The 26,639-nt window shown below is 52.8% G+C and overlaps 1 protein-coding gene across 6 annotated transcripts in view; it reads left to right on the top strand.

The window, feature by feature from the left end:
• Window positions 1-2,886: 2,886 nt before the first annotated feature.
• Window positions 2,887-26,639, top strand: part of SBF1 (SET binding factor 1) — a 117,367-nt gene continuing 93,614 nt past the window's right edge. For all 6 annotated transcript variants that reach the window (XM_075924291.1, XM_075924298.1, XM_075924271.1 and 3 more), the window contains exon 1: window positions 2,887-3,104. In XM_075924291.1, coding sequence (XP_075780406.1) covers window positions 3,050-3,104 — 55 coding nt within the window. In that variant the 5' untranslated portion in view covers window positions 2,887-3,049. The remainder of the gene's footprint in view (window positions 3,105-26,639) is intronic.

Below are 26,639 nucleotides of genomic sequence, written 5' to 3'. Positions count from 1 at the left end.
GGGGGGGCGATGGGGTAACAGTAACACCCCTGCGGTACAGCCCGGCCGGGGGGGGCGATGGGGTAACAGTAACACCCCTGCGGTACAGCCTGGCCGGGGGGGCGATGGGGTAACAGTAACACCCCTGCGGTACAGCCTGGCCGGGGGGGGGGGCGATGGGGTAACAGTAACACCCCTGCGGTACAGCCTGGCCGGGGGGGGCGATGGGGTAACAGTAACACCCCTGCGGTACAGCCCGGCCGGGGGGGGGCGATGGGGTAACAGTAACACCCCTGCGGTACAGCCTGGCCGGGGGGGCGATGGGGTAACAGTAACACCCCTGCAGTACAGCCTGGCCGGGGGGGGGGCGATGGGGTAACAGTAACACCCCTGCAGTACAGCCTGGCCGGGGGGGGGGGGCGATGGGGTAACAGTAACACCCCTGCGGTACAGCCTGGCCGGGGGGGGCGATGGGGTAACAGTAACACCCCTGCGGTACAGCCCGGCCGGGGGGGGGCGATGGGGTAACAGTAACACCCCTGCGGTACAGCCTGGCCGGGGGGGCGATGGGGTAACAGTAACACCCCTGCAGTACAGCCTGGCCGGGGGGGGGGGCGATGGGGTAACAGTAACACCCCTGCAGTACAGCCTGGCCGGGGGGGGGGGGCGATGGGGTAACAGTAACACCCCTGCGGTACAGCCTGGCCGGGGGGGGGGGCGATGGGGTAACAGTAACACCCCTGCAGTACAGCCTGGCCGGGGGGGGGGCGATGGGGTAACAGTAACACCCCTGCGGTACAGCCTGGCCGGGGGGGGGCGATGGGGTAACAGTAACACCCCTGCAGTACAGCCTGGCCGGGGGGGGGGGCGATGGGGTAACAGTAACACCCCTGCGGTACAGCCTGGCCGGGGGGGGGCGATGGGGTAACAGTAACACCCCTGCGGTACAGCCTGGCCGGGGGAGGGCGATGGGGTAACAGTAACACCCCTGCGGTACAGCCTGGCCGGGGGGGGGGGCGATGGGGTAACAGTAACACCCCTGCGGTACAGCCTGGCCGGGGGGGGGGCGATGGGGTAACAGTAACACCCCTGCAGTACAGCCTGGCCGGGGGGGGGGGCGATGGGGTAACAGTAACACCCCTGCAGTACAGCCTGGCCGGGGGGGCGATGGGGTAACAGTAACACCCCTGCGGTACAGCCTGGCCGGGGGGGGGGGCGATGGGGTAACAGTAACACCCCTGCGGTACAGCCTGGCCGGGGGGGGCGATGGGGTAACAGTAACACCCCTGCGGTACAGCCTGGCCGGGGGGGGCGATGGGGTAACAGTAACACCCCCGCGGTACAGCCTGGCCGGGGGGGGGCGATGGGGTAACAGTAACACCCCCGCGGTACAGCCTGGCCGGGGGGGGGCGATGGGGTAACAGTAACACCCCTGCGGTACAGCCTGGCCGGGGGGGGCGATGGGGTAACAGTAACACCCCCGCGGTACAGCCTGGCCGGGGGGGGGCGATGGGGTAACAGTAACACCCCTGCGGTACAGCCTGGCCGGGGGGGGCGATGGGGTAACAGTAACACCCCCGCGGTACAGCCTGGCCGGGGGGGGGCGATGGGGTAACAGTAACACCCCTGCGGTACAGCCTGGCCGGGGGGGGCGATGGGGTAACAGTAACACCCCCGCGGTACAGCCTGGCCGGGGGGGGCGATGGGGTAACAGTAACACCCCTGCGGTACAGCCTGGCCGGGGGGGGGGGGCGATGGGGTAACAGTAACACCCCTGCGGTACAGCCTGGCCGGGGGGGGCGATGGGGTAACAGTAACACCCCTGCGGTACAGCCTGGCCGGGGGGGGGGCGATGGGGTAACAGTAACACCCCTACGGTACAGCCTGGCCGGGGGGGCGATGGGGTAACAGTAACACCCCTGCGGTACAGCCTGGCCGGGGGGGGGCGATGGGGTAACAGTAACACCCCTGCGGTACAGCCTGGCCGGGGGGGGGCGATGGGGTAACAGTAACACCCCTACGGTACAGCCTGGCCGGGGGGGCGATGGGGTAACAGTAACACCCCTGCGGTACAGCCTGGCCGGGGGGGCGATGGGGTAACAGTAACACCCCTGCGGTACAGCCTGGCCGGGGGGGGGCGATGGGGTAACAGTAACACCCCTGCAGTACAGCCTGGCCGGGGGGGGCGATGGGGTAACAGTAACACCCCTGCGGTACAGCCTGGCCGGGGGGGGGCGATGGGGTAACAGTAACACCCCTGCGGTACAGCCTGGCCGGGGGGGGGCGATGGGGTAACAGTAACACCCCTGCGGTACAGCCTGGCCGGGGGGGGCGATGGGGTAACAGTAACACCCCTGCGGTACAGCCTGGCCGGGGGGGGGCGATGGGGTAACAGTAACACCCCCGCGGTACAGCCTGGCCGGGGGGGGGCGATGGGGTAACAGTAACACCCCTGCAGTACAGCCTGGCCGGGGGGGGGGCGATGGGGTAACTCCCCTCCCACATGGTACAGGCCGGCCGAGAGGGGTCTCTGGGGTAACTCCCCTCCCACATGGTACAGGCCGGCCGAGAGGGGTCTCTGGGGTAACACCCCTCCCACATGGTACAGGCCGGCCGAGAGGGGTCTCTGGGGTAACTCCCCTCCCACATGGTACAGGCCGGCCGAGAGGGGTCTCTGGGGTAACACCCCTCCCACATGGTACAGGCCGGCCGAGAGGGGTCTCTGGGGTAACACCCCTCCCACATGGTACAGGCCGGCCGAGAGGGGGCTCTGGGGTAACACCCCTCCCACATGGTACAGGCCGGCCGAGAGGGGTCAATCGCGCCCCCTCCCAGCTGGTCCCGCCCCCGCCGCGTGGCGGCCAATGGCCGGTCCCCCGCCCTCAGCCCCGCCCCGCGCATGCGCCCGCGGTCCGTGCGGGCTGGGTCCGGCGGAGGGAAGATGGCGGCTGGGGCTCGGCGCCGCCGGGCGGGCTCTGACGTGGGGGCGGCCGGGGCGGCCGGGCTATGAGCCGCGCGGCCCCGCCCCAGCGCCCGCGTCTCGCCGCTGCCGGCCCGGCCCGGCCTCGCCATGGCCCGCCTGGCGGATTACTTCGTGCTGGTGGGCTACGAGCTGGACAAGCGGGGTGAGCGCGGGCCGGGCCGGGGGGGGGGGGGGGAGACAGAGTGTGTGTGTGTGGGGGGGAGTGTGTGTGTGGGGGGGAGTGTGTGTGGGGGGGGGCAGAGTGTGTGTGTGGGGGGGAGTGTGTGTGGGGGGCAGAGTGTGTGTGTGGGGGGCAGAGTGTGTGTGGGGGGGGGCAGAGTGTGTGTGTGGGGGGGAGTGTGTGTGGGGGGGAGTGTGTGTGTGGGGGGGGGCAGAGTGTGTGTGTGGGGGGCAGAGTGTGTGTGGGGGGGGGCAGAGTGTGTGTGTGGGGGGGAGTGTGTGTGGGGGGCAGAGTGTGTGTGGGGGGGGGCAGAGTGTGTGTGTGGGGGGGAGTGTGTGTGGGGGGGAGTGTGTGTGGGGGGGGCAGAGTGTGTGTGTGGGGGGGAGTGTGTGTGGGGGGGGCAGAGTGTGTGTGTGTGGGGGGGCAGAGTGTGTGTGTGTGGGGGGGGCAGAGTGTGTGTGTGTGGGGGGGGCAGAGTGTGTGTGGGGGGGGCAGAGTGTGTGTGGGGGGGGCAGAGTGTGTGTGGGGGGGGCAGAGTGTGTGTGGGGGGGGCAGAGTGTGGGGGGGGCAGAGTGTGTGTGTGTGGGGGGGGCAGAGTGTGTGGGGGGGGGGGCAGAGTGTGTGTGGGGGGGGCAGTGTGTGTGTGTGTGGGGGGCAGAGTGTGTGTGTGGGGGGGCAGTGTGTGTGTGTGGGGGGGCAGTGTGTGTGTGTGTGGGGGGGGCAGAGTGTGTGTGGGGGGGGCAGAGTGTGTGTGGGGGGGGCAGAGTGTGTGTGTGGGGGGGAGTGTGTGGGGGGGGCAGAGTGTGTGTGTGTGGGGGGGGCAGAGTGTGTGGGGGGGGGGGCAGAGTGTGTGTGGGGGGGGCAGAGTGTGTGTGTGTGGGGGGCAGAGTGTGTGTGTGGGGGGGCAGAGTGTGTGTGTGGGGGGCAGAGTGTGTGTGTGGGGGGGAGTGTGTGTGTGGGGGGGAGTGTGTGTGGGGGGGGGCAGAGTGTGTGGGGGGGGGGGCAGAGTGTGTGTGGGGGGGGCAGAGTGTGTGTGTGTGGGGGGCAGAGTGTGTGTGTGGGGGGGCAGAGTGTGTGTGTGGGGGGCAGAGTGTGTGTGTGGGGGGGAGTGTGTGTGTGGGGGGGAGTGTGTGTGGGGGGGGGCAGAGTGTGTGTGGGGGGGGGGGCAGAGTGTGTGTGTGGGGGGGGGAGTGTGTGTGTGGGGGGGGGAGTGTGTGTGTGTGTGGGGGGGAGTGTGTGTGGGGGGGGGCAGAGTGTGTGTGTGGGGGGGAGTGTGTGTGGGGGGCAGAGTGTGTGTGTGGGGGGCAGAGTGTGTGTGTGGGGGGGAGTGTGTGTGGGGGGGGCAGAGTGTGTGTGTGTGGGGGGGGCAGAGTGTGTGTGTGTGGGGGGGCAGAGTGTGTGTGTGTGGGGGGGGCAGAGTGTGTGTGTGTGGGGGGGGCAGAGTGTGTGTGTGTGGGGGGGGCAGAGTGTGTGTGTGTGGGGGGGGCAGAGTGTGTGTGTGTGGGGGGGGCAGTGTGTGTGTGTGTGGGGGGCAGAGTGTGTGTGTGGGGGGGCAGTGTGTGTGTGTGGGGGGGCAGTGTGTGTGTGTGTGGGGGGGGCGGAGTGGTGTTGCCAGGCTGGGCAGGTAAATTGATGCCTGGGCTGTGGTGAGGGTGGGTGGGTGGGTGTGGGGGCGATGGGCCGGCTGGGGAGCGGGTGCTACCCGGGCTGTGGTGAGGGTGGGTGGGTGGGTGTGGGGGCGATGGGCCGGCTGGGGAGCGGGTGCTACCCGGGCTGTGGTGAGGGTGGGTGGGTGAGTGGGTGTGGGGGCGATGGGCCGGCTGGGGAGCGGGTGCTACCCGGGCTGTGGTGAGGGTGGGTGGGTGAGTGGGTGTGGGGGCGATGGGCCGGCTGGGGAGGGGGTGCTACCCGGGCTGTGGTGAGGGTGGGTGGGTGAGTGTGGGGGCGATGGGCCGGCTGGAGAGCGGGTGCTACCCGGGCTGTGGTGAGGGTGGGTGGGTGGGTGAGTGTGGGGGCGATGGGCCGGCTGGGGAGGGGGTGCTACCCGGGCTGTGGTGAGGGTGGGTGGGTGGGTGTGGGGGCGATGGGCCGGCTGGGGAGGGGGTGCTACCCGGGCTGTGGTGAGGGTGGGTGGGTGAGTGTGGGGGCGATGGGCCGGCTGGAGAGCGGGTGCTACCCGGGCTGTGGTGAGGGTGGGTGGGTGGGTGAGTGTGGGGGCGATGGGCCGGCTGGGGAGGGGGTGCTACCCGGGCTGTGGTGAGGGTGGGTGGGTGGGTGTGGGGGCGATGGGCCGGCTGGGGAGGGGGTGCTACCCGGGCTGTGGTGAGGGTGGGTGGGTGAGTGTGGGGGCGATGGGTCGGCTGGGGAGCGGGTGCTACCCGGGCTGTGGTGAGGGTGGGTGGGTGAGTGTGGGGGCGATGGGCCGGCTAGGGAGCGGGTGCTACCCGGGCTGTGGTGAGGGTGGGTGGGTGAGTGTGGGGGCGATGGGCCGGCTGGGGAGGGGGTGCTACCCGGGCTGTGGTGAGGGTGGGTGGGTGAGTGTGGGGGCGATGGGCCGGCTGGGGAGCGGGTGCTGCCCGGGCTGTGGTGAGGGTGGGCGGGTGGGTGAGTGTGGGGGCGATGGGCCGGCTGGGGACGGGGTGCTGCCTGCGGTGGGGTGGGTGAGTGCGATGGCTGAGAGGATGAGGTGGGCTGGCTGTGGGGGTTGCTGTTAGGGATGTGGTGGAGGTAGGGAGTGCGGGGGGCTGCGCTCCTTGCCATGGGACAGTGAATGCAGATGGGCCCTGGCCATCAGGGGCCAGGTGTGGAAGAGGATGAGCCTGTGGGTGGGTCTGGTTCATGGGAAGAAGCAGGCACTAGTGTTGGCATTGCAGGGAAGGAGAGAGTGGTGTAAGAGTGGCAGGATTGAAGGGGAATAAAGTAAGCTTGGGACGAATACAGAGGAATGGAAGATTGAAGCAGGGGTGGGGGGTAAGGGCTGTATTGGGTCAGGATGGATGAAGAGAAAGGAGAGTGAAATCAAAACAGTACGTTGAATAGACCTTGTTCTGCTGTGCTGGAAACGGGGCATTGCTCTGGCTAACTTCTACCCCCACTCGAACCTGGGGATAGACTGGAGCAGCTAGTGAAAAAAGAGGTAATGGGTGGTCACGTTCTGTGTGGTAGTTTATACACAATTGCATGCCTTTACTCCAGTTGGCTCAGTGGTTTCTTGTTGTGCTGATGCACCCGCTGGTCATTGTCTCTAGGACCTGGTCAAGGCAAGCTGCTCCTGTAGGAAGAGCCTTTAATTTGATTACCTGGGGAAGTTTGTGAGAGCTCTGCCTGGAGATGAGGAGCCCCAGGGTAGAAGGCTGGCGAGAGACCATGAAGTATGATTAGGGCTGAATCCTGACAGCTCTGGAATTGGTTTCCATTCTGAAATGCCAACATCCTGCTGGAGGCTGACACCACATTTCTATGTGGGGCATCTCAGCAGGAAGTGGATTAAGTTACATTTTGCATGATGGGAGTTTGGTTCTGCTAGTGCGTTACTAGTCCGTGCTCACTTGTTCTCATTTTTGCTCTTCTAACTCTTCCTTTGTTTAGTTACTGCTGATGTCTTTTTAGCAAAGGAAGTGGGCGGTAGTCAGAACGAGATGGCTCCATTCTGGAGGACGTGAACTAACTTTACCTTTAAATCTTGCAGTGCATTTAGCTTATTTTATGAGGTTCATCATAGTATGTCCACTTCTGGCCGTTCTGGTATTCAGGACAGAAAATTGTCATGACAGCTTCTCCTGCTGGCAGCTTTGTTTACATTTGAGCTGGTTCACTGAATTTACTTCTCGGGTTGGCTCATTGAAGCCAACTTCTCTGTGAAGAGGAGAACTAAGAGCAGATTTTTAACAGACATGCTTTATGTGACCCTGCCCCTGGTTGAGGGGGCATAGGAGGGAGTTTTGGCTTGTATGTCCTTATTGTTAATTGGCTGACAGATAACACATGTTCAGAAAATGGACTCCTGTCAAAGGGGTTATAGCAGTTCCAGTACTGATACACAGATCTGCTGCTGGACAGACTCTGTGCCATCTGGTATTATGAATAGGCTTGGTTCTTAGTCTTGTTCTGGATGCTTAATTGTATTTTGTTGTCCTTCATCGTTACCTGCTTTGAAGCCCTGAGGATTGACTAAGTCCGTTATTCACTGTGGCTTATGCTTCCCTGGTTAGTGCCAGTTTTGTGACTCACGTGTTTGGAACATGACTTTTATAATTTGTATTGAAATTGTGACGTTGGCTTCTGTTCTTTTTTAAAGTAGCTCTAGGTGGTTTGGGGGCTGGGCAGGATTCTCTTTCACCAGACAAAAGAGGGTCAGGTGTGGGTGGAAGTGGCAGGAGAATAAATCAGCAAGTAATCAGCAGCAGGGAGCTTTAAAAGTGCTCACAAGGTTGTCACTGAGGACCTGTCAGTGCTGGCTAGTTTGGTTGTAATCCTGCAATTCCTGCTGTAGCCTCTCTCTGAAGACAGATAGGATTCTCAGTGCTCCCTAGTCATAGTGGGAGTCTGAATTTGCCCTGCCTGTGCTGGATGCCTAGGTCCTCAGCTGAGAGGTTGATATGATACATTCTGTTCTCTTAGGCTGCACCAGTTTGTGTTAATCTTGCCTGATTCCCTTCATGGCAGAGTGCCTCTCCTCAGCCATACAGTACAGTCAGTAAGAAAATGCCATGTTACCAGCTGCTATTTAGGAAATAGCAGCAGCCAGAGGGAGGGAGGGAAGGGTGTGGCCTGGGATGGATAGAAGGGAGAATCTGACATCCCTGACCACTGCAGGGATTCACATCACGTGCTCCACCACAGGGAGAAGATGGCCTCTGTTCAGTGAGTGCTTAAACCGTCTCTGTAATTGACAACCTGCATTGTATCCCTTTCTAGCCCGATCTGAAATTTCACAAGCTTCCAAGCTTGTCTTGGCTCTTCCAAGCAGTGTTAGGGATAATAGGATTTGATTATGCCAAGTCTCTTGTGACGTCACTGAAGAAAAGCTAATGCGATCTCAGGTAGATGTCTTCATGTGGGACTAAAGAGATGGAGTTTACCAGCTCAAAGATTGTATTTTTGTACAGTAATAGAAAATGGGGATGGATTTTCCTTCCCTAGGAGATAGATGAGAAATGTCTTGTTGGATTTCCAGATGGGAAGCTAGGTATGCTCGTAAGGTGCTTGTCAGCACAGTGTTGTTAAGAACCTCATGGCTGGGAAAACATGACACACATTTCTGGAGCTGGTGCAAGTGTGAAGAGGTTAGGTTAGGGTTCTCTCATCCCTCCTTTGATTGCTGCTGGTCAGGAAAGAGCAGGTAGTGACAGTGCGTCCTGTGTGAAGTGTGGGGGCAAGATGGGCGTTGTCATCTAGACAACAAGGTGGGATTAATTTGAAATGGGTCCGTCAAACTCAGCGAGGAGCAGTTCTTACAAAGTCCAGACTCCTCATGGCCGAGTCTCAGCAGGTGAAAACTGAGCAGCGCTGTAGCATTGCTTTTATTTAATTCTTGCCAAATGAGTTTGATTTTTTTTGACTTCCTGTTAGGTGAGCCATTATATACCCGGGATGTTTTCCAAAGGGATCTCCCATGAGGTTGCTTTGCATTGGACCCATTCTGGGCTTGTGTACGTTGCTATCCCTAGTTATGCCTCATGGAGCTTTTTGACATGCTGCTTTCACCTACTCTCCAGAGTTTTTCAGGTGGAGTGAGTTTGTTTAGGATAGAAAGAAGATGAAGTGGGGACCTGATAAAAGTATCAGAGAGGTAATGATGTAGAGAAGGTAGATCAACAGCTTCTGTTCTCTGTCTTATAAAAAGCAAGGGGACATTTGATGAAATTGTGAAAGGTACAAATTCAGAACTGACGAAACGAAATACAATATATAGTAAGACTGAAGCTCATTGTTATAGAAAGTTGTTGAGGTTTACTTAGAGAGTCTGAAGTTAGATTATCCCACATCTGCCTAATATGGAATTCTTACCCCTACTTTAGAAGCATCTCGGGTGTTGGAGACGGGGTTTCTTTTATTGTAGTACCCAGCATTGCAGGGTGTGTGTGTGTGTGTGTGTTCTGGTCTCCTATGCTGTCGTGTTTGTGCTGTTGCTGCTGCAAAGCCAGCATACTCGATTCAGTACAATGATGTAGGCAGTGGTGCAGCAGCAGCATCTCGTGCAAAGCACCTTTTGGGATCAAGTTGCTGAAACCCATTACACTGATTATACTTGAACATTTGTTGTTGATCTTGGGTTCTTTGAACCTTTTGTTCCAGAAAAAACCTCTGTGTGGGTATTACATGAAATACAGCTGCTTCTGGTGAGGAAGGAGACAGCTATTGACTAGTATAAAGTGACAGTACACAACAGTCTGGGGGTGGGGGGAAATAAAGGAGAATCCCAGTTGAAACTGCAGGGCGTAACCTAGGGAGGCATAATATAATTACCTGCTTTGGAGTTTGGTCTGCAGAGCATCCCTGGCTATTGTGAAAAGTACCATTAAATATTTAATGATTGATTGTGTGTGATTGTGTCATTTTTGTATCTTATCTCAGCTACACACATCTAGCAGCACAGCATCCTGTAGTGCCAGGCTCTGGTCCAGTACTGATACAAGAGGAAGAGCCGGCCATCTTTATGCCCAAATCAGCTTCAGGCAGCATGCCATGCGGTCTCCATCCAAGTACCACACCCGTCCAGCCTTGCTTAACTTCTCAAACAGCATTACCAGACCAGGGAACCTCTTTGGAGGTTAATAAAAAGTGAAGGAAATGGAGGATGTGATTCTGCTGTCAACACACTGCTGGCTGTTGGATTTCATGGGACTTGTCCATCCCTGGGCTTCCATCTGTTTCCCCTCAATCCTTTATAGCTGCTGTAGCACTGTGCAGTGGCACCAGAGGTGCTGTAGCCGGTTCTGGTATGTACACACTGTTTATGAAGCAGATACGGAGTGGAGATGTTTCCATGGTAGCTGCGACTGATCAGATACCATGGTGTTAGAGGCCATGGAAGTGCATAGAAAAAGCTGCAGTGCAATCCTATTTCCCTTGTTATGGGAAGGGAGGGAAAAGGGTGTGTAATGTCATGCAGATTGGTGGTGACCTTTGACATGGCTTGTGTTCTGGGACGCTGAACTGCAGACAGTGCTGTGGAGCAAAGGGGATATTTTTGGTAAGTGTAGTGGGAAGGTAAAAGCTTGCAGTCATGTGGCTTGGAGGGTCAGGGATCTTTACATCTGTTCTAACGCAGGGGTGGGGAACCTCAGGCCTGGGGGCCGAATGCAGCCCCTGACTTGCCTGCACCTGGCCCCCGAGACTCAGGGCTCCCCTCCTAGGACTGGGGGCCTTGCGCCTACTGAGAGACTAGAGCACACATAGTCTACTAACCTGGGCCCCACTAGGCTCTGGTGTGTGAATGGTATGTGGGGAGGGTCTTTCTCCTTCTTAATCAGGGGCCACGCCAGTGAGGGTTTGGGGTTTTTTTTTTGACTTCTCACTTGTGTGCGGTTCCCGACTGATTTTTCCATGGGTTAGCGGCCCCCAACCCAAAAATGGTGCCTCAGCCCTGCTTTAATGGCACAGCACTAATGGTGAACTATAGGGATCAACATTTAAAGTAAGTGCCCGGGGCTTTAGCAATTGACTTCACTCTCTTCCTTCCACCCTCCCCCCCAATTGCTCCTGGCATTGCCCAGTAAATTAATCAGCCAATGAAGACTGCTCAACTGAAGATGGAGCATTACATGCTAGGACTTGTAGTCTTCACAGGCCGCACTGTGTGGCAAGACCATGTAATCTTTGAGGGATGCACATCTAATAAAGATAAGAGTAGCTGCAATTTGATGCTAGTTATATATAGTTTGCCTCCAGCATCTGGTAAGTTCTCTGTGCAGCAATTTAGTGAAGTTTGGGCATCTCTCCCTTGAATTATTCACATCCTTTTCTCTTCAAACTGTTCTAGCATTAGACTTCAGCAGCATTTTAAGTCTCAAACTCAAGACTGCTAGCAGCCACAGAAGCAGGGACTTGGTTTTCTGTTGCAGGGGGATCACACTGAGGGAGAAAGATGACTCAATTGGTAGTGGAAAGCCTACCAAAGTCTGGTCAGTTGCGCATCCTTCTCAGAAAACTCTGAACAAGAGTGTGCTGGCTAGTTCCTTGTAAATTTCAGTCTTGCCCTACCTCATTTCTGCTGGCCTTGACCAGAAAGCTTCCCCTCAACTTAGCTAACAGCTGGTCACATAGGCTTATTACAAGCTGTGTGCAAGTTACTTGGTGGGCGGAGGGGGGTAATGGAGCTGAAGTGATACTTGCTTGTTTTGAACAAAACATTCCAGCTCTGTAAGAAGCCTTTGGGAACAAATTCCCTCATGGCATAGAAGGTGTTTGATTTCCAGGTAGCTTATTGCTGATATTTTTTATTTTAATTTAATTTAATTTAATTTTTGCTGAGTTTGGCATTCATGTCTACTCCTTGTGTCAGGATTCCAGTTTTCACACTCAGCCAGCCCTGAAGGACCTGGGATGGTGGCTGAACTTGGAGAATATTTATTTCATCATCTGAAAGTGACTAACTGCCTTACTGGTTGGATTAGTCCTTACAGGGCTGTAACCTGTGTGACTGGCTGCTACCATGGAGGATGCAGGCACCACCCTGATTATAAACAAAGTGTGTATGAAGAGCAGCTTGGAGAGAGGCTGCACTTGCTGCTGTGGGCACCTGCAGGCCCTTGGGGAGAGCTTGGAAAAACCAGATAGGTCTTTTAGGAGGAGCAAAACGAGTTCTGTTCTTTTGGTTGGATTTCAATGTCTTTAACTGGGCCATAGGAAATGGAAGCCATAGGTCGTCTTTTGCAGCTCTTGACCTTTCCAATCCATAGAATGGACCAATAGAAAACTTGTGGGTGGAGCTTGACTAGTGTAGTTCCCCAGGGATCTGTCAGTACCAGGTGGGTTTCTCAAGTGCTGCTGGTATCCCATTGTCATGGTAGCCTGTCTGATGAGGTCTTACAACTGTTGGACATATGGTGAACTGATGGGTTAATGCCCAGGGGTGAAAGAGATTGTGATAGGAGACAGCAAAAGGGAAGTTTGCCAAGCTGATGAGAAAAAAATTTGGAAGGATGGAAACTGGAATAGTTCAGCAAAATCTCCAGCAAGCCGCTGCCTCTCCAGCTCTGCACCAGCAGCTTCATGGGAGCAGAAATGAAAGTTAAAGATAAACCATTCCGAATATTTCAGAGAGACAGGAAATGGGGTTTGGCAGCCACAGCACTAGCTCATTAGAGAGACTGGATCCTGCTCTGGTGGCGTCCAGCACATTGCGTGTGTGTGTGGAGGGTTATTGTTGTGGACAACATGAACCCTCTAAGGGAGTCTGGTCTTGCACATCCCGCAGAACCATTCTGATCTTTGTAGAAACTCTGAACTCTGTTGTGTCATTGGCCTGGTATGTTGGACGTGATGTAAAATGAGCATTGACTTGCATGGAAAGGAGTTGTCCTACTGAGGAATTGTCATGAAGTCATAAGGAGCCAACCTGGGCTGCTCTGAAATCACACAATGTGATGATGCCCTTAGCCAGCAACTAAAGAGTCAGTTGCTTTTCCTCCTGGTCAGTGAAATCTCTACTTCTTCATCTTGCACTATTGTTCATGTGGCCAGACCATGGATTCCTGCCCCTTTGTCAGGCTGGGGATTGTGTTCAGTGAAGCAGGATGCTGAAGCATTACAGCAAACCCCAAATTCTCCTGCAGACTGTGGCTGCATGACAGTCTCTTCTAATCTGTCCAGTCACTTGCAGTTTGTGATTACACAGGCCCCCTCCTGTTGTGTGCACATCACTGTATCGGTATGCTGTGCAAACCTTCAGATGGTTTAGTGGGGCAGAGGGTCCAGATTAAAGTATTCTTGAGAGTACCAATACCCTGGCAGAAGGAAACTGGTCTCATCATTTGTGTTGTATTGTGCTGTCGTCGTCATTCTCCGTGAAAGGATGTTTTCAACTCTCTTGAGCTGTTTGTGCTTAGTGGTGCTACTGATGGTGATGAATGGTCATGTTTATGAAGACCTGGACTCTCAGCCACAAGACTTCAAGGAAAGCAAGCAAGGTTAACTACAAAGCTTGTCTGTGGGTCTGCCAGTCTGAGAGCCAGATCCATCAAGGAATAGATTCAGCTTGATTCCAAGTACTACTTTACCGTTTAAGACCAGTGTGTTTGGCTGAACAAAACATTAAGGACATGGCCTCCTACCTCAAGGAGCTCATGATCTAAGACACACTTCTGAGAAATCGGCTCCTCCTTCTAGCCCTGTTCATGTGCCTTTTGTAATGCTTAAACCAGCATTTTCTGTCAGTTTCCTGCCCTACATGTAATTGTTAGTGAGGTCCTCAGCTGTTGTAGTGGGAATGCAGAATCCTGAGCTTGGAGCCTGGCAGTCAAATGAAAGATGATCAGTGTTTTCAAAGGATTGGTTCGAAACTTTATTTTTCAAGTGCTGTGAGCATATATTCCTTCCTGATGTGTCTTAGCCACACTTCTAATAACTATTTTTGCAAGCGTTGTGGATTGCCCTTTACCGTGTCTGGATTCATATCCGTTTTTGCTCAGGTGTGAAATGCTTGGTTTTGCCTTAGTTCCTGTTCATAAAAACCACCGTACAGCTCAATGAGTAGGCTTTGTGGAGGGAGAGTTAGGGTTAGAATAATTCTGCTGTTTGGGATTGCAGAGTAGCAGCACATCAGAGCCTTGTGCACGGGCCTCCCAGAGTGCTCAGAATAGCGAGCGCCGCAGATCAGGGTGCAATGATAAAGGGAGCTCAGGACTGAAATTGCGGAGGGCAGGAAGGCTAGGATTGAGGGTGTCCATATAGCTGTGTATCTGGGGAGCCCAGGACTGGAACGTCAGAGGGTGCAGTACGCCAGGACTGTGAGCTGCATCAGAGAAGCTGGCACGCCATGTACTGACTTGCGTCAGTGCTTTCTGTTCCTCACTTTCGTGGGCACGAAAACTCACCACCTTTCAGATTCTGCCAAATCCTGGCACTACTGGCTGCACTCAGTGCACACCCTTTCACACTCCTACCAGATGACTGGAGGGTAGCTGATGTGACACCAACTTTAAAAAAAAGACTCCTGAGGTGACCCTGCCCAGTTTTAGGTTGGTAAACCCAACTTCAGTACCAGGCACGTTGGCTGAAGAAAAGCATTATCAGCCACGCAGATGAGCGTGATTTATTGGGGAAGAGTCACGAGGATTTTTGTAAAGGGAAATCACGTCTCGCCAATCTATTAGAATTCTTTTAGGGGGTCACAAATGTGGACAAAGGAGATGCAGTGGATATAGTGTACTTCGATTTTCAGAAAGTCTTTGATAGGGTCCCTCACCAAGGGCTTTTAATCAAAGTAAGTATTGCTGTGATAAGAGGCCTCTCACGAATCAGTAACTGGTCAAAAGATAGGGAACATAGGAATGGAGCTTTCTGAATGTAGAGAGGTAAATCGTGGTGTCTCCTGGGGGTCTGGACTAGCACCTTAACTGATCTGAAAAAAGAAAAACGGTGAGATGACAACATTTGCAGATGATACAATATTACTCAAGATAGTTGAGTCCAAAGCTGATTGCAAAGAGTTCAAAGGGCTCTCACAAAATTTGGTGACGGCAATAGAATGCCAGGTGAAATTCAGTGTTGATAAATGCAACGGAATGCACATTAGAAAACAATCCCAACTCTGCATACAAAATGGTGGGTCTAAATTAGCCATTTCCATCAGAGAGAGAGATCTTGGAGTCATTGTGCATAGGTCTCTGAAAACATTCAGTGTGCAGCAGCAATCAAAGATAGGGAGCATTGTGAAAGGGCTGAGTAACAAGACAGAGAATACAATGCCTCTGTATAAAGCTGCGGCATGCTCACATCTTGATCCTGTGTGCAGATCTGGATGCTATACATTAAAAAAGGGGATACTGGAATGGGAAAAGGCACAGAAAAGGGCAACAGATGATTAGGGCATATGGAACAGCTCTGTATGAGGAAAGATGTAGAAGATTGGGAAAAGGTAACTAAAGGGGAATATGAGAGATCTATAAAACATTGACTGGTGTGGTGAAGGTGAACAAGGAGATGTTGTTTACTCCTTCACATAACACAAGAAACAGGGGTCACCCAATGAAATTAGTAGGCAGCAGGTTTAAAACAAAGGAAAATACTTCTTCACACAACACAGTCAATCTGTGCACCTGTTTTACCAGAGGCTGTTGTGAAGGCCAAAGCTATAGCATGATTAAAAAGAACTAGGTAAGTTAAGTGCTATTGGGTAGGATGCAAAAGGCAAAGATGCAACGCTATGCTCTTGAGTGTCTCTAGCCTGTTTGCCAGATACTGGGAGTGGACAGGCAATGGATCATTGGATTACTTGTGCTTTTCAGTCCCTCAAACACCTGGCACTGGCCACTGTTGGAAGACCGGATACTAGGCTAGATGGACCATTGGTCTGACCCAGTCTGGTGACTCTATGTTCTGATTACTCATCAGCTGAATAAGAGAACTTCTTGGCCCTCTCTAGTTGCTGTTAGAGGAGCCTCCATTAGTAAAGACTGATGTGAGGTGAAGCATTTAGGCGGGAGCATGTCTTTAATTTCTGCATCCCTCCTTCACTTCTGAGGTTCTCAGGGAGCTGTGGGCAGATGCCACGGCAGTGCTTTTGTTGGGAGAGACGCTGCCACTCAACCAGGCTCAATCTTGTCCTGTCTGTTGGAGGAGCTGCTGAGGCAACAATATTGAGGTGCCAGCAGTACATGGACACCCAGTCCTGCATCTCCCTTACATGAGAGATAGAGTGCCATCTTGGAGCACTCGCTGCCTGGCCCGCACCAATGCCTGGCCACGGAGCAGGTGGCAAACGCTGATCCAAGGCAAGAGTGAGCTGAATCTGATAGCTGTTAAATCTTAGCATTTCCTTCCTCCATAATATCCCGCTGTGTGGACACCATCTACATGTGAACGTGGTTAGTCTGAGGGTCCTGGTGGACTCTGCCACCGGCGGTCCAAGTAGCCATGGCTGTGAAAGCATCCACTTCTGTCTGTGTGGCCACAGGCTTGTGCTCCATCCTGTTGGACCTGGCCAAGGGGATCTGTGGGTTTGAGCAACGGGTTTGGTTATTGCAGCTTACATGGAGGGATGAAACTAACCCCCCCCACCCCCACCCCAAGAAAAGCTCAGATGGTAGAAGTGGCATCCACTGAATCAGTTCGCTGCACAGGTTGCTGTGAACACCTGTGGTCTCCTCTGCACTTGCTCTCTGCTGAAGACAGAGCCCACTTCAGGAGCTCTTACTTGATCGTGTGTGGAGGACTCCAAATATCGGGAGAAATGCTTTCCCGCTGTTGCCATGACTTCAAAAGACTGTTCTGTTCCACCGGCAGGAGGAAACTCGGGGGAGACTCCTGAGCATGGGAGATGAAACTGGCTCAGATGCTGTCTAGCCTACGGAACTCACTGCCACAACAGATAAGAGACCACAAGTCTCTGCGTCACCATGCTGCATGCACGTATGCGAATGTAAACCGCTCACGTTTACCGTGACGAGTGGGGGAGGGGGAGAGTCAGTGGGTGCTTGTAACACGTGAGTGGTATTCGAATGCAGTGATAACACCCGCTCTGTCCCTTTTGGGATGGGACGAGGGTTGAGAGCCCCACAGCCATGTCTGCATGATCACTCTTAGACTTGGGGTAGTGTGGCATAAAGGCCAGAGATAACATGGGAGCCGTCTACTAGCAAGAGGCCTTAGGGCTGGAGTTGGTGCACTGCCATCCCTATTGGAGTGGGGTAGCTAACGACCAGAGTCAATATAGCCACTCTCTTCAGCAGGGCAGAGTGGCCTAGTGGTCCGAGTCAGTAGCAGTGGTGAAGTGGGCAGCTGCTACCCACCTTTGGTGGTGGCCAGGGTAGGGAGACTTTAGTGCTCTCTCCACCACCAGCTCAGTGGCGATCCTGCAGAAACACTCTGAGCTAGTCTCTGGTTCCATAACCAGTTCCCTGTAAAGTTTCCCGGGGTCACTTCCTACCCATTTCTCCATGATATGCTGCCTTGGTGTTCCCAGGGTCACTGCTGGGGTACCTGGATTCTGGGGTTTGTGGGTCATCTCAGTCTGACTGTCGTCCTTCCACGGAAGCCTTCAGTGCACCTCCTTCCTCCCCAGCAGTCAGCCCAGAATGAGCTGGACTGCCTCCCATACCTGGTGTCCAGCCGGAGTCAGGGATGGGGCCTCCTTGGCCTAGCGAGAGAGTTAACCCCTGTAGTCCCAGTGTGGAGCATGCACATCTTCCCCCAGTGCCATGTCAATACCTGGAGCGATAATGTGACCTCTGTGAAGGAAGGGCACAGGTTGTAGTCTGTGCAGCTGCCACAGACAGGGCAGCATTTCACATGCCTATTGCCTGCTTCTCAAAGGCCCCAACCCCCCTGTGCTAGGTCCTGTACAAACACGTATCCAGTAGGGATGTTTGAGAGTGAACAACTGATCCTTTAACCGATAAGCAGATGCTTATTGGTTAGTGGTTCGGTTACACTCAAGGGATGGTGCTTGGTCCTGCTGTGAAGGCAGGGGACTGGACTCAATGGCCTTTCAAAGTCCCTTCCAGTTCTAGGAGATAGGCATCTCCATTAATTTAATTTAACACTCAGCAAAGCCTCCTTCCCAGGAGCAGGGCCGGCAGGGGCTGGTGGCCCCGTCCATGGAGGGGGCACTGCAGTATATAGCTAAGTTTTATACTGCAGAGCCCACAGCCCGGTAACCGTGTAACTGCTCAGATTTCCATTGGTTACACGGTTACCCCCTTACACGATTTTTAACATCCCTAGCTCTTTGAAAATCCATAGTCCTGTTCTGGAGGGATGGTCACTGTTCTACATTCGGAATCCCAACGCTCCACTATCTCGATCTTTTGGTAGGGCGAATGAAATACACGTTTTACCATTGTCGTAAAGAGGAGTAGTTTTGAGCCAGAGCTAGCGCATTTACAGGGTAGCTGCAGGACTAGCGTAAAGGCCCCAAGCGTGCCTTTCTCCCCTTCCTTGAATGGGAGGGTTTCCCATGGAGTTCAGTGCCAAAAATTCCTCTCATCACAGTAGTATGATTGGGAACAAATTCCTGGTATTTATATGATTTGTGTTCCGTGTGTTGTTAGTCTCAGACTGTTGGAACATGAAGGAACTGACAACTTAAAATGTTTGTTATAAACAGAATTCTTTAACTATATTGCTATTAACATCTTCCTTTATTGCCAGTGAGAATTTAGCAGATCTAATTTGTGTCTCTGATGCTTTTTGTTTACTCTTTGTGTTTCTCTGTTTGGACACTGAAAATCAATGAAGCTAGCCACTTGGTTTCCAGTCGGTTTAGTTTAAGTTCTTACTGCAGCAATGTTAGAGTGGGGAATTCTTCAGGGAGAAGGGGGACTTTTGATTAAAAAGTCCAGTGAAAACCCTGGAAGATCTGAAGTTTAGTAAAAGTTTTTCACCATATTTAAACTTTGTGTCAAATTTAAATTGACACCCAACCTTCCCAATCTCAGTCAGTAAGCCTTCTGGTTTCGATCCCTGCTTAAATACCTTTTGTGACCTGTTAGCTAACCATACAAAACACGTCAGTGGAACCACCAAAATGCGCTTGTACCTTAGTGCAAAAGGAGTTTTCTAACCTTTGGGCGACTTCATCCCACTGTAACTCTTTGCATTCTACAGAAAATCAGGCTCTAAGCTCTTTGGCCCAGGGATTATGTCTGTGTTCTCTAGTGGTGAGCTCTTTTGGTCATTGTAAACAACCTTGTTACAGCACATTCATAACTCGGGAGTTGGGCTCGCACTCCTGGTCTATGCTCATTTCGACTGGATGGGGTTGCAGAGCAGTGGGAGCTAAGGGTAGTGTTCTTGCACTGATTGAAATCAGTCCTTTGCAGTGTGGCCCAAAAACAGCCTGTGTCAGTTTGTGGAGAGCAGCCCTGCTCCTGAGGTTTGGATAGTGCTGCCCTGCTTTTTTCGGAATATTTTTCTAATAAAATCTTGTGTTCAAGAAGAAAAACTGCTTGGGTGTCCCCTCTGCTTGCTGGAAAGCTGGATTTCACATTGGCAGTAGCTGTGGGAATTGGGGCAGAGTCCCAGGCAGAGTGCTTCGCCTCCACTCTATGCAGCCTCTTCCTTTTTAGCGCGTAGGCCTTGATCTCTGCAACTTGCTTGTTACCCAGACCCAGTGCTGTGCAGTCTGGCTGAGTCATGCCTTTTCTGGAACAGTGAAAGGGGCTGCTGCTTTGATAGGGATGCTGCTCATTCTGCCTCAAGCTCTGATAGCTTCTAGTCTGTCTCAGACTCACACCTCTGTGCATGTGGGGGGAGTGGCTTCCTTTTCATGAGGCTGGTGCTGAATGGATTTTGTTCTCTGAGAACTTGCAAAGGAATCTTGTGGCCATTGCTCTTTAATGAGGTTAAACCTCTTCAACCCTCTGTCTCCTTTAGGTACTTTTAGACCTCTGTCCTGTAGTGTGTGTGACATTTGTAATCCCCAAATATTCAAAGAGGTCGTTTTGTTTATATTATTAGCTGTCATGCATCAAACTCTGAGAGTCCTTAAATGTATCCCTACTACTCGGTGTCTGAAAAGATCCCTAATAAATTATATAGGTAGTGCTTTACACCCAGGCAGTCTCAAAGTGCTTTGCACCCTGACTTTAAAAACTGGATGCGTGATTGCTTCACTGGCCCCTGGGTGAGGCAGGGCAGGGCAGCTGTTTATCAGAGCAGCTTCCTGGTGGTTACGTAGCTCAGTGATTGGTGCAATATAAATATGCATCTAGACTACAATGCTACACCGTTCAAGACAGGTGATAGAAACAGAATGTTGCCAGGACAGAGGCTCTGTTAAGTCCCATGGAAGCTACAAAGAGCACTGGCAGGCAAGACGTTTTTCTCACTGGAAAATGCCATGGATCCTCTGAATCCCAGTCATGCTCTGAGCAGTGTTCCCCCTCTCTTTTCTGCCCGTCTGTGGATTTTTTTCCATCCAGGTGCAGAATAAATTATGTGCATAGAGGCGTATGTGGATGTGCACCACCAAACACAAACCCAACTGTGGGCGCTTTGCTACTCCACTGGGCGGCATTTGAATTTCTCCTGAGTGGCTGCACAAGCGCAGAGCTTACAGGGAACACAGATTCTGATACCTGCTTACACGAGGTTGATTTTTTTAAGCTTTACTTTTAAGAAAAGCTCACGACTGCGTGCATCAGTAACAGAAGATGGTCACAATAAGCAAGAATATCCTACATTTAGAGCAGCATCCACTCCGCTGCTAATCGCCTTTTGCCTGTGGGTCTGCAGTACCAGGCTAGACATTTTTTCTTAACTTCCTACTGATGCAGCTGTATGAGTTACTGGGTTTTTATATAGACCTGCTTTGAAGTCAGAGAACAGTGGCCAAAACACTGCATCCAGAGCCCTGTCTGCTAGTGCTTCCGGTGTTGAGACTTTTGGTAGAGCTGCAGCAGAGGGAACAGCAGTGGAAAATTATGGGACACCGCTTCGATGAGCAGCGAGAACATGGAAGCCCTTGGCTATACTAAAAAATGCAGTAGCTAAATAAATAATTTAAAACTGATCTTGTTAAACCAATGCAGCCCCCTGATGTAGATTCATTTTAACCAGTGGTGGGCAGCCTGTGGCCTCTGGGCCACGTGTGGTGTGTCGGGGTTCTGTGTGTGGCCTGCAAGGTATCGTGTTTACCATTGCCTTAGTGCAGCCATGCTAGATTTCACTGGTTTTCGGTCAGCGCAGTGTTTTTCCTGCCAGTATTACTGAAGTGACGCATTCGTAAGCACGTGACGTGAGGTGCATGCTTACTGCACACAATACTGACTGAGAGCCATGTGCTCCCTCGGCAGCCAATCAGAATGCTGCTATGGTTCAATTGTCACGTCCCGCAAATTCTAGGTACGCAAGCGCAGTTGGTAAAACTGCTCTATCCCAGGAGACCGGCTTGGTTACGACAGTCTTGCAGCCCATCCCAGTCACTAGCCTCGGTTGCCCATCACTGAGTTATCCCTTGCTTAGGTGAATTTAGCTTGTCATTTACTGAGGCAAGCAGAACCGTTTCATGCTGGGGTTAGACCACTTTAAAGGCACTTTGCTCTTGATCCATCTGCCCTCTCATCAGCTGTAGCGTTCCAGAAAGCGAACTGATGGAAAGGCCCTTCTTCGTGCACAGGGGTTGCAGCCAAATTTCCCTAGAAGGCCTGGAAAAGTAAAACCACCTAAAGAGCAAATTTCCCTTCCCTTCCTGCTCCACAGCAATGCACACGCGCCTTGCCGCGCTGCTCCCGAAAGCCCAGTGTGTCTATCGGAGGCAACTCCCCGGTGCTGCTTGGCCCTGCATCGCTGCGGGGGGGAGCGATTGCTTTGGACAGGCTGGAGCAGTAACGGGGCGAGAGGGCGAGCTTGTGCAGCTGTGTGGCGGGGCTCTGGTGGAGGGGAGGGGAGCGGAGAGTGAGTGCATTGTCCTTCCCTCCTCGCCGGACACAACCGCTTTGTCAGCTCCGTGCGTGAGAGTGAAGCAGCGAGGACAATTACTCCCTTCAGAGCCCGGCTCTTCTGGACTGGTGGTGGTGGTGGTGGACGCAGCAAGCGGATGCTGTCATGGGCTTTATTTAGAAATGAGCGCGAGTGGTTTTCGTGGGGTCATGGGCGATCGCTTGGGGGAGACACTTGAGATCATTATTAGATGGAAAGGAACTGGCCTCAGCTCTGGTTGGGATCTCTGGGCTCATCCAGCCGGAGGGAACTCAAAGGCTGGCATAGGGCAGATTCCACTAAGGTTGATGAAAGGGATTGGAGGCCTAGAGAGACTTCCATACGAGGGAAGTCTGAACAGGTTGGAACTGCTGCTCCGGGCGGAATTCTCTGCCCAAAATTTAGAATTCTGTGCACCTTGTTTCAAAATTCAGCATATTTTGTCAGAATAAAACCGTACAATCGCGGTAAAACCGTACAATCGCGGTAAAACCGTACAATCGTGCCAGTTTCAGTTACTTTGGTAACTTGTTTCAAAATGCCTGTAGCTATATAGGCAACAAAAAACTTCTGGAAATGTTTTGTGACAAATAGGTTCCTTATAGTATAGTAATATGGAACTCTGAGTAATCGTTTAAACGACAATACAGACACGTATTTCCCTCACCTCTCAGAAGCAGCGGAGGCTTCAGGGAATCACAGCCAAGAGAGGAGTAATTGCTAGGAAGGAGCCTGGGAGTGGACCTGGAGGGTTGTTGAGTGTGGGCGGGAGGAGACTAGAACAGGTTTTTTGAGGGTGGAGGGATCATGAGGGAGATGGGGAGTCTCTCTCTGTGCAGTCCCCTGGCTGACCCCTAACATCTCCCATTCCATCTCCCATTCCATCAGGCACATTTGCCCAGTCAGTCTCCTTGCACACTCTCCCCCTCTCTGTGCATCTCTGCTCCCTCTCTGTGCATCTCTGCTCCCAGCCATGGGCATGGGCATGTAAAGGGTTAGCCAGTAGGCATGCCCCTTTCCAGCATTTTCACTGGGGTAACTGGTTAACCAACAGGGTACTTGGCACAGCCTGGCAGGAGCAGCCCACGGTGTGGCAGGCAGGCCCCGCTGGGCTTGGAGCAGTCCTTGCTGCAGAATCATGGTTAACTGTTTAACCAGGATTTTTCATCCCTATCAGGCACCCATTCTCCAGCCCCATATGGCCTTGCATCCCCAGCTCATTGCTGTAACCCCACTAACTCCTGTGCTCCTTCCCCAGTCTGAACCCCCTTTAACCCCTCCTGAACCCAGTCTGTGATCCACTGCCCCCGCCTCATGTGCCTTAAATGAGTGGAGATTGCCTATCTCCTAGAGCTGGACGGTCCTAGAGCTGGACGGGACCTTGAAAGGTCATGGAGTCCAGTCTCCTGCCTTCACAGCAGGACCAAGTACCATCCCTGACAGATTGTTGCCCCAAATCCCTAAATGGCCTCCGCAAGGATTGAACTCACAACTCACAACCCTGGGTTTAGCAGACCAATGCTCAAACCACTGAGCTATCCCTCCCCCACTTGCTCTGCCTTCTTGCAATGTCTGGCTGCTCTGGCCATGAGCCTGTTTGCCCCTCTGTGGGTGCCACAGCAGCCCTTGGTAGGCAAAAGATTTAATTGCAGCACCTCTCCAGCTATGTGTGTATTATGTGGGGGGAATAAATCTGCAGGGGCATGAATTCTCCGTGTGCGGAGTGGCACGGAATTCACCCTGGAGTAAGCCATTGGGAGACGGGACAGATGAGAGAGAATGTGAAGGAGGCTTTCATAAATGACGGCATAGGGTAAACAGAGTAATGTACTTTCTGTTTCTCATCATACTAAAGGGAGTTCATCAGAACGGAGGTAACTAATTCAAAGCTAACAAGGAAATATTGTATACATAATTACCCAATTATCGTCATTGTGGCAGAACATCCCACAATTTCTCATTAAGATAAAGATAGTGGAGCATGCAGTAAAGGGTTTAAATGGATAACTAGAAAATCTATAGTGTTATCAGGATAGCTCCTTTAAAAATGGGTAATATAAATTTTCAGTTTCAGGTCATAAGTCAACCATAGTTAGGAAGAAGTTACAGAAGTTAGGAAGAAACTTTCTGTGAGCAGGTACTTTCAGGATACAGGCAGTCCCCGGGTTACATGGATCCGACTTACATCAGATCCCTACTTACAAACGGGGTGAGGCAACCCCACACTAGCTGCTTTCCCCCAGCAGACTAGGGAGACGCGAAGCTAGCACCTCCCGCCCAGCAGACCAGAGAGACGCGGAGCGACTTTTCTCAGCAGATACCTCAGCTTGAGAATAAAGGACTGAGGGAAGTGAGGTGTGGGAGAATAAAACTGAGCTCTGGAGAAATGTTTGGCTAGAGTTTCCCCTACAATATGTACCAGTTCCGACTTACATACAAATTCAACTTAAGAACAAACCTACAGTCCCTATCTTGTACATAACCCGGGAACTGCCTGTACTTTCATAATTGCTTCTGGTCACCCTCCAACAAGATATTGGATGGACAGTTGGCCTCAACGAGTGTGACAGTTCCTGTTTTTAGAGACCTTTTCAGCTGTGGCTGGTTGGATGAGGAAAACATGGCTTCTTTCCTGGGGGAATTGACACTGGACATGAAACTAGAGGGCTCACATCAAGATCATCCAATTCCTTGGGCTGCAGTGAGTGTGACCCGTGGAAAGGAGCGTGGCACTGAATTGCACTGGAGGGAGGAGGAGTGACTTGAACAATTCATAAGTCTAACTTACATCCCTAGGAAAATAATGGCACAGTGAGTGCTAGAAGGAAGGGCTGAACGGTTAGAGGGTAACAGAACTGGGAATGACATTCAGTTTCATGGGCGGTTATGAACCGATCTGGGCAGAGAAACTTGGTGCTTTTTCGTAGTGTTACAAAATGGGCTGCGGGGAGAGGAGGGAGAACATCTGGATGTTAGTAACAATCATACATGGGAAAGCGTTCTAACTGGTTTGGGTGTGACATTGGTGTGGATTGAAAACCGACGGAAGGACTATAAACAATGAGTAATGAGAATCCCTGTGTGCCGGGAGGAGTTGTCTAGCAGGGTGCAACAGGAATGTTTTAGAACAGATTTTAATTATAGTCTTTATTCATTGGAAGAGGGGGTAAACAGGATATTCAGAATTTGCATTTGCTATTAAGAGGGAGGAGTCACAATATCAGCAAGTACAGGAATAATCCCAGAGACCGAGAGAGAATTGAAGCATGTGCTGCACATAAAATAAGCCAGGGAGGAAAATGCAGTTAGTCCGCTGGGGGAAAATAACCCACCTGCCAGATATTCAATGGGAGGGAGGAACCCGGGAAGCAGCAAAGCCTCTGCTGATCCAGTCCACTGCCCCGTTGATCCCGCCTGGTCGTGTTGCAGACACACAGGTGTGACACAGCAGCCTAGGCCAGCGCCAGGCCCGGCGCTGAAGGTCCCCTCAGGACTGGTGCATTCAGCACCAACATTTTCTGTCTACTTGTCCCATCTGGGCTAGCTGCACCTTCAGCACCAGAAAACCAGGACTCTTCAGATCCAGGTCAAGGTCCTCCTGCCAGTCGTCTTTACCCACTTGGCACCAAGGGCCGTTTTTGGAGCAGTATTGGTATCATGATTGACATGATCTGTGTAGCTGGCACAGGGACACTTGGCCCAGTGCCTACTGGCTGCAGTAGTTTATCTGTAAGCCTAGTGACCTCACTGGAATCGGTGGGATGTTTTTAGTTCCAGAGATTGCCTTGAGCATCCCGCTCTGGGAAGGAGAGAGGAGAAGGTGAGATCGCTGGTCCTGTTGGTGGCTAATTGGGTGGGCAACCGCAATCTCTGATAGCTGTCGAGCATCTTCCTTTGAGGCCCTAGGTGTGTCTTGTCCAGGTCCGATAATTGTGGAGCAAGATTCCTCTCTGGAGCACTTGCCTGTTTCTTGTCGTAGCCTGATGATTGGACAGTACCCGGTTTCTTGTCTTCCTCAGTGCTTGAGGATTTCAGGGGAACCAGGATCTTTTCCTGTGTGGGGCTGCTTCTTTGGGCAGCCAAGTAAAACTTTTACAGGAGAATAGCACAAGTTGCTCATCATTCTCCAACCACCGGATCACTAGATTAGAGATGTTAAGAACTAGTCAACAGGATCGTCGACTAGTCGCTCCTCCCCACTCCCCTTGCTGTCTCTATTGGAGGCAGCAAGAGGGGGGGGAAGAAGAGAGTATTTCAAAGCGGCAGTGCTGCACAGCCAGGCTCTGTGCAGGCTCTGTGCAGTGCTGCCCCTTTGAAACACCACGGCTGGGGAGTCCATCGACTACTCGACTAGGAAATTAATCACTAGTTAACCTCCCTACCCTGGACTGTAGCCCTCTCTGTTGTTGATGCCCCCATGGAACGTACAAACGGCCTTCTGGGACACCCTGGCTAAGCCATTCAGTGCTGCCAATGGTGAGGCGATTGAAGAAATACCAAAAACCTCCAGAGATAGCTGAGGGCTTTTGTGGCTGAACAGTGCTTGGTGGCCAAGATTTTTCTGCAGTGAGCATTGGACTCACCTTTTCTCTCCCCCCCCCCCCCCCCCCACGGGCTGGTTCAGTCTCTGCTGGTGTTCGGCGTGGTAGAGGAGGTTCCTCTCCAGAAACAAGGTGAGGGGTTTATTCCCAGTAGCTTTTGATGCCCAAATCCCAGGGAGGGGTGAGACACAATTCCAACCACTGCAGTCTCAGCACGTAGAACCGTCGAATACTAGAACTGGAAGGGACCTTTGGATAGAATGGTTCCATTTCCTCTCATGGTCCTGATCTTGTGATGGTGGACAGTGCAGGGCAATGCACGCTGGTGAGTTCCCGTCACTTGGTTCCCACCAACCAGGACTGTTGCCACCAATGCCTCCTTGATCGGCTC

The sequence above is a fragment of the Pelodiscus sinensis genome, chromosome 1 (assembly GCF_049634645.1).
Source record: "Pelodiscus sinensis isolate JC-2024 chromosome 1, ASM4963464v1, whole genome shotgun sequence".
In the NCBI taxonomy this organism is placed as follows: domain Eukaryota; kingdom Metazoa; phylum Chordata; order Testudines; family Trionychidae; genus Pelodiscus; species Pelodiscus sinensis.
The sequence above is the reverse complement of the archived record's forward strand: the minus strand, read 5'-3'. Positions and strand labels throughout refer to the sequence as shown.